Source organism: Electrophorus electricus, chromosome 26 (genome assembly GCF_041902795.1).
Source record: "Electrophorus electricus isolate QZ-2024a chromosome 26, ASM4190279v1, whole genome shotgun sequence".
Classification (NCBI taxonomy): domain Eukaryota; kingdom Metazoa; phylum Chordata; class Actinopteri; order Gymnotiformes; family Gymnotidae; genus Electrophorus; species Electrophorus electricus.
The window spans coordinates 1485001-1497102 of NC_137522.1; the positions used below are offsets into that span (position 1 = coordinate 1485001).

At 47.0% G+C, this 12102-nt stretch overlaps 1 protein-coding gene across 6 annotated transcripts in view; it reads right to left on the reverse strand.

The window, feature by feature from the left end:
* The window catches only part of diaph3 (diaphanous-related formin 3), a 295832-nt gene that overhangs the window by 231747 nt on the left and 51983 nt on the right, over positions 1-12102 (reverse strand). For all 6 annotated transcript variants that reach the window (XM_081708221.1, XM_081708220.1, XM_081708219.1 and 3 more), the window contains exon 4: positions 8598-8731. In XM_081708221.1, the coding sequence (XP_081564347.1) occupies positions 8598-8731 (134 nt within the window). The remainder of the gene's footprint in view (positions 1-8597; positions 8732-12102) is intronic.

Here is a 12102-nt window from a genome sequence, read left to right on the forward strand (position 1 = left end):
ACACACACACACACACACACACACCATGGTCACACCCATCACATAACATGCATCCGGCCACACACGGGATTCCACACGCATAACAACTAGCGAGCCACGGAGGTGAGCATGCCAGCGTGCCAGCATGCTGACAACGAGCTCACAGATATGGGGGTGCAGCCATGCACAGAATAAGGCAGCACCAGGAGGAATTATCCTCACAGCATGTGCCAGACACTGCACATTATGTCACCCCCGCGAGCAACCAAAACCCAATACATCACTTTCTCCAACACTTGCACTAACTGCCACTGAATCACGCCACAATGGAAGCGTGTGACTAATGCTCTCTTTTGCACGCACGCACTTCACGTCGGGATCAAGCAGTGCTCATTTAATAAAAAAAGGGAGCTCATCAAATCTAATGTTGTTGTCTTTAGGGTTGAGTCTACAAAAAAAAAAAGGCTAATTTTGTAAATCTTTTATTTGATTTAATATTACCTGCTGGTGACACATATCTTCAGATAAGGAGCTATAGTAACTAGTCTTTCTTAATACAGTTTTAATACAAAGTTGAGGTTAGGTTAAGAACTGAGGCACTTTGCTGGCACAGCTGAAGGAGGACCTCTTTCCAAAATGTCCTGTTTCTCTGGAAACTCTGTGCATGTTACTACAATTCAGAATATATAGATTGCATTAATGAACAAATTTTTTGTCAAGTAGGTTTGTGGGTTAGGCCAACAGGTCTGTGTGGGGGAGGGCCAGAGTGAAATACTTGAATCAAAGTGAAACTTTCGATGTCATGACACACTGAATAATTTCTTGAAGAATTGTAATCACACTGAATCGTTGTGAGGTCTAAGATTAATACCCATGACTGAATTACACCCGATATGTCAATTACATATGAGGGCATAAGTTTAGATTTCTGACTGTCATTTTCCCAACACCACAACTTGTGCAATTCTGTAGCAGCGATGATAATTAACAGATCCCAATTAGAAGCGGTAGCCATGGGAACGCATGTGGCGTTTGGTGAGGAACAGCGCGGTGTAGTCCCACTTATGTTGAGCAGGAAAAGCCGTTTGCTCGTTCACCATCTCTCCCACTCTCATTTTCGCTGCAGCCCGCAGGTCCCGGTCTCGCAGGTCCTCCCCACCATCGTCTCCTTTTTTTTCCCCTCAAGCTATCTCAATCATCCTGTCGGAGCGTCGCGGTATCTCTGGTCGGTGGATCCGCCCCCCTCGCCTGCTCTTCCTCACTCCTCTGCTCTCCTCTTCTCTCAAGTGCGCTTGTCTGATTCAACGAGATCCATCATCAAGTCCATGGCTGTAATTGCAGGCCTGATTCTGGTGGCTTGGCAACAGATACTCAAACTCAAACTGGTAAGAGACCCCCGCTAATCACATATACGACCAGTCGCTGTGCGTTTGTGTGGGCAAAAACAACTTAGGCTGGCCGGTGGGCTGCCAACATGGGTTCATGAGACCAGCTCTTCTGGTTCATTACACAATCTCAGGGATCAGCGTGGAGGGAAAAAAAGAGAAAAACCTCATGGACCTTGAACCTGAGATGCAGAAACAGGATTGCAAATTTGGAAAAGAGGAGGAATAAAGCTCTTGTCAGAGATGATGAATAGGAAAGGCAGTGCAGAGAGCTAAAGAGAGAAACCCCTTCGTAGTCCAGCCAGAGCGGCATACATCCCGCCAGTGTGATGACGCAGGGTTCAGACCCTCATCACACTGCTTATTGAGCATGTCCCAGTGCCTTCTGTTCTGAGCTCTGACAAAATAACAAATATGAAGCCTTAAACCTGAAGGTCAGGTTTAATATAATATCAAAAACCAATTTCCACCTGTTTGTCAGCGCCATTTATCACATCCGTTTAATACAATTACGCCTCCTGCTCGGTGGTCCTGGGCCGTCCACAGCAGGGGCAGGAGGGATACGGTGGGTGTGAGCACTGGCAAGTTTCACACTGAGGGGCAGAAGAGATTCGAGGGCAAGACCCCTCATCTGGGGAAAGGGAGAATTACATTTGGGGGGGGGGGGGGGCAGAGGGAGATAACGGATGCACAAACCTGAACATAAATCAGAAACAAAAGATGCTGAACTGAATCATAAAAACCTGTGACCCCTCATAGAGAAAGGGGCAGGATTCGCATTCCCAAACAGAGCCAGGTCAACAGGGGTGCTGGAATCGCATAAAAACGGCAAACAAAGTGAGCGTAAAACAAACTAAACCTACACAAATGAGAGAGAGCGAGAAAGAGACAGCGAGCGAGAAATGCTCTACCTCAGAAACCACAACGTTTATCTGAGGCACCAGCTGTAGGCCTTTAACAGAGAAAACTGTGCCATTATTCATGAGGTATTGGTTTATTATTAAGAATATTTATTAAGATATCAAGTGGCCCAAAACACACAAGGAATACATTTCCATGTGCCATTAGCAAATCGCTTGAATATTGATGCTGAGAAAGCGTTTCTACTGCAGATATGATAGCAGCTCCTCCAGCACAGGTCTCTACTGTTGTGCAGCCGATCCTTTAAACTATGTTCTTATCTGTGGGGACGGCACAGTCTCTGCTAGGCACATCACAACGTGACTGCCATAACGCAGTGCGAGGCAACGCCTTGAAGCCCGTCAAAGGCCATTCGGTTTGTGCATTTCTTTGCTCTTTTCTTTCCTTTTTAAAAAAATATATATTTCCATTCTTTGGGGAGGAGAACTGAGTATGAGAGAGAAAGAGGGACAGACAGTGGCAGGCAGAGAGAGAGAGAAAGAAAAAGATAGATAAAACAGAATGAAAAAGTGTGAAAGCATGAAAGGTGGGGCGTAGGGTCGTGGCGTCTAGACTGAGCCTCCAGAGGGCAGGCTGTGGGCAGCTACTCTCAGGGGGGCAAGTGGCAGACACAGTGACCACCTTCGAGAGTGAGGGGGCTCACGGCCACGCCAGCACAGCCAGTAAACACGCTCTGCTGCAGACCGACAGCCTCGCACCAGCAGAGGAGCTAGAACTGGAATTTTTAGACAGAACACTGCAGAAACCGAGCAACAGAAAAAGTTCAGGTTTCATAATCAAGCGCATGGCCAAAATTGCACTTAACGTTCAAAATGACACTTAGCACAACAGAGACCGACCGGCACACGTGCAGGAATTTAATGTGGTGTCACCTGAAAGTCAGCTTAGCGCTGCGCTAGACGTTAGTGCCAGTGCACGTGTTGTGGCTGCAAATTCAAACAATATCATGGACTAACATCACAACCCTCTTGTCATAACACACATTAAACACCCCATCACTCGGTACAGATCGGTAATTATCACTCACCTTCTAACAAATCAAATACACTCTCAGTGAGCTCTCTGTGCCAAACAGGTGCGCAAATAACAGCAGGACCACTGGCGGCAGTTCAAGCATGGCCAGGTGTGAGGAACACTCAGAATCGTGTTACACTGTGGTCTCACACAACACTTTAAAACTATTATGCCAAACACAACAGCACCATCATATCCCATTTATTGCCAGCATGTGAAAGCTCTGGTGGACTACAGTGCTAAAGGTGTTTCACCTGCCTTCCATCCCACCGTCTCTCGCTCCCTCTCTAGAAACCCCTTAGTGGTCTGCAGTGGTGAACTTGCGCAGGCTACTGGCAGTAGCTCTGCTGGCTCTTTAAAGAACGGGCATCGTTAGAAAGGGGACGCAGGAAGAAGGAGGCACGGGAAGAACAGAACAGTGATGAGGTGGCTTTGGTGGAGGGGATCTGACCTGCTGGGAGCTCCAGACCTGTCAGGAGCAGGGCAGCAGGCTACACTGGGCCCCAGGGAAAAGATACGCTTCAAAGTCCATCTCGTGACACTCGCCAGGCCTGAGTACATCTGCCCAGAGACCTGACACCAAGCAAGGAGGGGTGGGGGGTGCGAAAGAAAGCAAGAAAGCAAGAAAGAAAAAGAGAGAGAGAGGGTAGGGGGGGTTAGCTTCCCTCGTCATCAGTGCCCACACTTCTCCCTTCCCAGAGTTTTCTAAACTACTTTAACAGAGGAAACAGTCTTTTGCTGTACACACCAGGACAGGAAGGGTTTTTATTTCTTGTCTGTATTGATTTCGCATTCACGCAGCGATAAATTGGCCACGAACCCTGCTGTTGCTCTGGTGACACCGTGTTAACTGTATAGGATCTTACTTGGAGGACAGCGGAAAATGATCTATTGTTTGAGGGGGAATATCGGCAAAGGGCAGTGAAGGGGGATCATGCCCTTAAGGCCAGACAGAGCATGCATTTCAATCCAGCCTCCTGCAGCAATGCCACAGCACTGGAGAAAGCTCCAGGGGGCGTACCGAGCAAGGTTCGTCTCGCGGCCGTCACTCACCACCCGGGAGCAGAGTTCTGGTTCGGCTGTTTGAACACCCGTATTAAACCAAATCACTGAATCAGACAGTTTCCTTGTCCAAGCCGTTTTACGGCAGGCGGGAGATGTCAGCTCGTGGTTAAAAGCGGTTCCGATGGAGAGGTGGCGCTCTAATCTGGCGGAGTCAAAAGCAGGGATGAAAAGGAGTAGCCATCCATCCGCTGGAGAGGGTCAACCTACTCGATATTTAACCAGTCACAGCCAATGGAGCGCAGGGAGGCTGTTCAAAACCATTTAGCATTCCCCTCCGTGACAGGAGGACGAACCTCTGAACTGACACCAAAAAGACAGAGTCTGGGAGAAGAGGAAATCAATGTCACATGTGGTGGCACGGCTAGGTAATAGAAACATCACTCACTCGTCCAATCAGACGCCTTGCCTTAGGGGAATATGGGAATAAATTATTCCCCTTCAGCACCTTCGACACAGACCAATGCCAACAGCCCTCCATTTGGGGAAAGAGGAGAAAGAGAATCTGTGTGCGTGTGCGTGCGTGACAAAGAAAGCTGGAAAAAATAAATAAATAGAGAAACAGATGTTTGAGCACAAATCATGCAGAATACAGCCGAAGGGTAAGTCTTGCTAACTAAACCTGCTGTCAGACACAGACCACCACTAGATGCAGTCAGAAGAATTCGTTTGGATTTAGATGACAAGACATTTCAGTCTTGCAGACATTTCAGTCTTGCACTTCTGATAACCCACATCACTGACCTGGAGCATGCTGTAACTAATTATTACAACAGGGAAATAACACTGAAACTACAAAAACTCAATTAGAACTATCAGAATTTTACCTAAACATCCTAAAACTGTGCTGAAACAGTCTGTGACTCACTGAACATATTTTACAATTGTTAAAGGTTATTAAAAGACACAAAAGATATATACACAAGGCATCATATTGCCAACACCAGTACAGCATGTCCCCCGAGACAGAGAGCTTAAGACGTGTCTAAAGTCTGACATAACAGAATCAAACATCACCTCTGACAGCAAGCATTTAAACACATGAAGTGAGACTGACGAGACACTGAGATGGCCATGCTGTCACTGCTGTCAGAGAGACACAACTAGGACATGAGGACAACTTATAATGCACATCACACATGGTAGAAACCAGCCAGGAAACTATTTATCCATCAACAAAGACGAAATAAAATGAAATACTGAATAAAGATTCGGGGTGCTTTGATATTTAAACCGCAGGATTTGAGTTTAGTGGAGTGTGAAAACCCAGAAAAGGAGCATTAAAGGAGTCTGATCAAAAACAGGCGATCAAAAATCTAATTTCCACAACATCCTCATGACCAAAGCCATGGTTAGCCAGCCAAGGCCTGTCTGGAGTGTGTGCTGGGATTGGGACGCCCTGCTCTGCATCTCTGAGGATTATACTCACCAATCAGCAGCTGGCAAAGTGTCTCCCAAAATCAACACACATCTACCGCAGACAGTCTGAGTGGTCAGGTAATCTCAAAAAGACTTGATTGTGTAATTTTTAAAAAGGGTACAACATACTGTTATGTTGGGTTTTTTTAAATGTACAAAATTATACTAAATAGGTAACCATTAGGAACCTTGGTAAAAGGAGCACGATAAAATTGTTTTTTTTCACTATCCAACCAACATTTGGACAACAGACAAGTCTCTCGGGACAAGTGAAAAACAGCCAAATTATTCCTTTAAGGCTGAGGCCTGACCATAAAATTTAGGCATTATATTAAAGTATTAATATTACTATGCATTTATGTTATTAGAAAATTTGCATACATACACAAGATGGCCACACGGTTATTAAATCTCAGAAAGCGTTTACACACAGGTGGTGTTAAACAGACAGAGTTCTTTCTCCACACTGGTTATAAACACTGGTTACAAGCGAGGCTCGGCAGAGCGGCTCCGTCTGTGAGCAAAATGACGGCGACTGCGCAAGAGCGCCAACGATAAAAGTGGGCTGCGGGCGTCCTAGCAGACGCTTAGCTTGCACGAGCCCTGATGCTCACGGCACTGCCTGCAGGTGTTTAGACAAACCTAAGCAGAACAGAAGGAAGAAGAGAGAGGGCGACCACGGAAACACAGCCGTGTGTGTGTCGGCCGGAAATAAAAAATAAATAAATAAAAAAAAGGCATCTGCTATCAACACCACAGGGAGCTCTGAAAGCAGCCAGGACTGGCGGTCTACTGGGGAACGCAGAGAAGAATGCTGAGAAGAACGTAAAGAATGAGAATCCATGGAAGGGATGTTTCTAGAGTAGGAAGCACACAGAACTGCGTCCCAAGTCTGCGCCCCTGTCCCACTGCACCACTCTGAAGGTGGAGGCTGCTCGTGATCACTGTTCAAATGATCGGTCTCCTGCCCTGGGTCTTGCCCTTCCTTCACCACAATTGTAACGCAACCCTATGGCAAAGGAAATGAACAAACGGCAAACTGTTCTCTCAGAGTGTGTGCGCGCGCGCGAACGGATCCGAGCGTGTGCGAATGCGTGTGTGTGTGCGTGTGTATAAGAAAGCATTTCGGGGAGTGTGTGAAAGCATTCCTGTGAGTGTGTTTGAAAGCGCACCCATGTGTGTATGTATGTGTTAGACAGCATCTCTGTGAAGCTCATTTGCCAAAACCTACACGTGCGGGCACAAGTCGATAAATTCAGATGGGGGAAGGTTTCTGCAGCTGATCTGACTAGATGGTGTGGCAGTGTTGGTGGGGAGGTGTCTTTGTTGTGAGAAGAATAGCAACCCTTACAAACTGTGCCCCAGCGTGATCTTTAATTATTACAGGAGAAAGAAATAAACTGGATTAATGACACGAACATAAACAGCTCGGCCGAGCCGTGAAAGAGGAGCTGGAAGACACATGGTAAAAACCCAATTGGACTGGTTAGCAAAGTTTCCCAACCTCGCAACAGGAGACCGGGAGTAACAGCGGAGCTGCAAACTCGACACACGTGGGTCGGTCGTGGAGCATCGTGTCAGCAACGCTCGTGGCCGGAACATGCGGGGACGCTGAGCAAAAGGCCAATAGAAATCATGACATTTAATGAATTACACCAATCAGGGATGCAGAGAGAACGGAAATGGTTCACCATCGCCCCTCTTTACTCGTCTCCCTTGTTCTGCGTCCCGCTTCTGAAGACGGTGGACGGCTCATTTGGCCTTCTCTAGATTTCCACACTGAAATGCTGAGAGATGGTGTGCGGCAAATTAACCTGAACTGAAGGTAATAACTTTATCTACATGAACAAGCGCAGCCCTGTTTCTCTCCTAGATTCCTGTAATCAGGAAGAGAAACAGCTCACATGAAACAGGGCAATAAGGATTCAGGACTGATCTCGCCTTCCCCATCACACACCTGATGCTCCTCACACGTCTGTGCACTGCTTCGCTTTTAAGGCATTTTTAAAGCAACTGGGGTAATTAATTTTTTTATTTTTTTAAGAAAAAAGGAATTTTTAAACAAGCTAGCAGGGCAGAGGGGATGAGACACAAACAGAAAACAAAGCAGGAAGTGATGTGAAGGCTGTGTGAGAACAAGTCTAGTGATGAAATCTAAACACAGTGAGAAACGCACAGCGGATAATGAGCTGCCGCCTTCTTCCATGTGCTTTTGCTTTGTGTTTGAGCCGCAACCTCCCCCCACACCTTTAGCCTGAAGCCTCCCACCTCTCTGCACAAACAGCATTTAAAAAAATAAAAACATGGAGGTGTTAAATTAAGGTATTTGCACTGGTTTAAAAAAAAAAATTAATAAAAAAGGGCTTAATTATTAAAAGATTTATCCCTCCTTCCCCATCGTGGAGAGGCTTGGATCATGTTTGTGGAGGAACAGCAGGAGAGCTGTTCACGATCAGCATCAAATAATTACAAAACCTCCAACATCGCAGGCATCCACCATACATATTAATGTCTCCCAGCATGCAGTGCTGCTGTAAGCAGACAGAGGGGCTTGGCACAGGAGTTAGATATTAACCAGATACCAAAGGTCAGAGGAGATGGGTAACAGGGTCAGGTAAGGTAGAGAGGGGTGTGTGTGTGTCTGTGTGCGCGCGCGCGCGCCCACACACACACGGATATGTTATATAGTGTGTTTCTCTGTGTGTGCGCGCAAGAGAGCATCCACGTGCATCTGTGTGCGCGTGTGCAAAAGAGAGAGAGAGAACACGATCACGTGTGTGTATGCATGCGTAGGAGTGAATGTGTGTGTTTACCTACCTGACTGGATTGCTAGTGAGGGACACTCTGAGGGAATCCAGGCAGGCAAACAGTCTCTCATCAGTCGCTCCACTTTTCAGCTCAGTGAGAAACTCCTGAGGAGATATCTGATGGCAGCTGCTCCTCAGACTGCCCTGAGAGAAAGGGACAGAGAAAAGCCATGTGGGAATCCTTCACTGAGACTCTCCATTAATCCCAGTCCCATGCCGGTGTCATTCTTTCACCTGCTTCTTGATGTCACCTGTCATACTGAACGGCTTCCTGTCACAGTACCAGACCTGATTCTTCTCCAGGGGACTAGCCCTTCCCCATCAACAAATTACACACCACTGACACTTCAGTTAAACCACACATTCTCTGTTTCACATCAAAAACATCAGTCACTGTTTCTTTTCAAATTTAGTTCACTGTAGTCATGTTATCCATAACTGCATCAAATTAGTCAAAACTTGTATGAATATGAAGAACAAAACCAGACATATGTGGGGTTGTATCACCATCGACACAGATACTGTGTTACTGAGGAACCGGCTGACCAGGTCTCGTTTCCAGAAGATCCACTTTCATAGCCCCGGGACTGAAGAGATGTGCCTTTTTATTATGTGTTTGTGTAGCAGCAACCCCCACAGGAGCAGAAGCCGAGCGATGAGAGAGCACGGCATGGCCACCACAGCACCACGCGCTGCCTGTTCAGAGCTGTTGTTGTGAAAGGTCTTCAGAGGCACTGGGCTATAATTGATTATGCATGATCTGTACAAGCAGGTATGCATTTCTCTCACCGTAACGTAGACTGCCGTTTTACTGACAGTGGCAAAAGGACAGTAACAAATTACTTTCTTTTTCTGGTTTACAGGGTGAAATCTCCCATCTCTCACCAAATTAAATCCTCCTTCTTCAAGGTGACATGTGGAAAACAAAAGGTGACACACCGCATCACGTGACCTCCCCCCATCCAAAAAGGTGACACCGCATCACGTGACATCTCCCTCTTGGTCCCGACATCCCCCTCTAGACCAGTTCTCATTAACAGACCTCTTTTTAAGTATAAAAGGAGGAGATATTCACACTTTGCAGTGTAAAGACCTTGAGGGCAATCTAAATACAGTAACAAAAGACAATGGAAAACAGTGGGGAACGGGGGGGGGGGGGGGGGGTAGAGCTGGGTTTCCTGCGAGATTTAAATAGAGAAAGACAATACATGAATATTGCCTTTTCAATGTCTCCATCCACCTAAGATTGACACATAACTGGCATGTGTGGTTCTCCCCAACCCCCTGAGCCCATGTGTGCAGAGACGGAAAGAAACAGCATGTGTTCACTCGCTCCCAGGTCCCTCGGAGTCTGAGCTAAAGGGCGTTTGTTCCCACTCACCTCACAACAGAGACTGACACTGATTCACAGGTTTAAGAGCCTAATTCACACATACCTCCAGCACCCTCTTCCCCAAGAGTCTACTAGATTTAGGAAAGTAAACCCCCCCCCCCCCTCCCCAAAAAACATCTGAAGATCTGTTACTTCTGTTCAGTAATCTGTTTTAAAGAAGCATTCTTTGTACTCTCATTCATTTTTTCTTCCCCACTATGACCTGTTAGAGGGGTCCAGTCAGTGGGAGATGGTTCGTGGTTCTCTCTCTGTTTCTTTTCCTGTCATATCTCACTCCCTTTTTAGCAAACAGCACAGAACTCCTTTGTCACCATAGTTACTGCCTTTGTGACTAAAGGGAGGAAAAACTCCTTTTTTTTTTCTTTTTTTTTTTTTTAAAGCACACCTTCTGCTACCCCTTTTTGGGAGTTATTGTCCCTCCGGACAATAGCAGGTGATGTGCGCTTGCTGGAGGAAGAGACCCTGATAATGCCTGCTCAAGACCCACTGAAAGACACTCTGGCCTCTGACGCTGCGTTTGTAAATACAAGAATATTCACAAAATCCAGAAGGGCATTTTTTAAAGAGAGAGAGAGTCTTTTTGCCAAACAGTTCAACAGTAGTCCAAGGTCTTCCAATGGAGTGGAGAAGACAAACAATCAGACAGAATCATTCATGAACCCAAGCGTCGACTGTTCAGGGCTGCACAGGAAGCCTTGCTTTTACTCCAGTTCCCAGTTTTAGCAGAAACAGTGTTTCAGCAGTATAGAGCGCAGCTGTTGCCACGGTCACTTCCTGCAGCTACCCAGAATCCTTTCAGCGGCGCTCGCTCTCCCGCTCTGCGGTCTGCAGCGGACCTCCCAGCCCACACCGCGCCATGCCACAGTATTCCTAACACTCCCATGCTGCACGTCAAAACAGGAACGTGATCTGATCCAATCAGGTCTTCACACAAACACGCCGTTCAGCAGCACCAAAGGAACAACAGGAGGGCTCCACATGCTCGGAGCGCAGACTTGGATGAGCTAGCGATGGTTTGCGTCGGGAATCAAAGTAGCTGAAGTAAACATCCTGAGGCCAGGCCCTGGGTTACACATCGAGCTGTCTGCTTGCCGCTAAGCCCCAGAAATCAGACAACAGGCCAATTAGACTAACCCCGAACGTGTCATGATATGAATACTCCATGAAGCGGGGCATTCCCAGCCAGCCGAGGCGTCTGGTCCGCACGCCGTGACATTAGTGCCGTCCACCCTGCGCTATCATGACATGGGTTGCGTGTTATTTGTTTCCTCATAAGCGCTGAAACGGAACTGTTTGTTTACTGAAATGAAAGGGCTTTTTCATGCATTCCTAATGAATATTTAAAAGTTACATCTACGACTTTTAAAACGCATGTCAGGCTGAAAATTTGCTCTGCTCTGGCTTAGAGGATCTCACGTCCATGACAACAGCACCCAGTGACAGGACAGTCCCAGTGGAAGCAGACTGCTGCCATGAGGAGGACACAGAGAGATCGACCCCTACTGCCCAGTCTTCACAGTGCACTTGACGGCCAGGGACATGGTACCACTTGGTACCGCTGAGACTCGGTCTCAGGAGAGCACGCAGCTGAACTGTACGGAAGGGTTTCACCCATGGCGGGTGTCTAAGTGCCGTTGCTTTATATGACACACCCGGAAGAACGGAAGCGTTCTCCCTTCTCTCAGTCATGCCAAATCAAAGCTCGTCTTCTTTCCTCTCCTCTGCTATTCCGTCCTGTCCATAATTGTATGCATGCAGAAAATAGCAGCTAGTAAGCAAATGTCAGACATGCTTAGGGAATTGATCAGCCATTTAAAGGACAGGTCACCCATGCCTGCAAAATGTCAGACCCTCTTCCGTCCAATCAGAGAGGAGAGCAAAAGAGGGCAAAAACATCAAACGGCCAATCAACCTGTGGAGCTTTCTGTGGTCATGATAATTAACAGACCGTTACGCCAGAATGTCACAACATGTTGGTCTTTCGGAGCCAAACACGTCCACAAAGAGATGCAGTCACATGGTGTTAACATCATTACAACTGTAAATGTCATGACAAAGCAGGTTGGAGGATCACAGCAGCCTGAGCAGAAGGGTGCTGATGCAGACAACCTGACATGGCTCA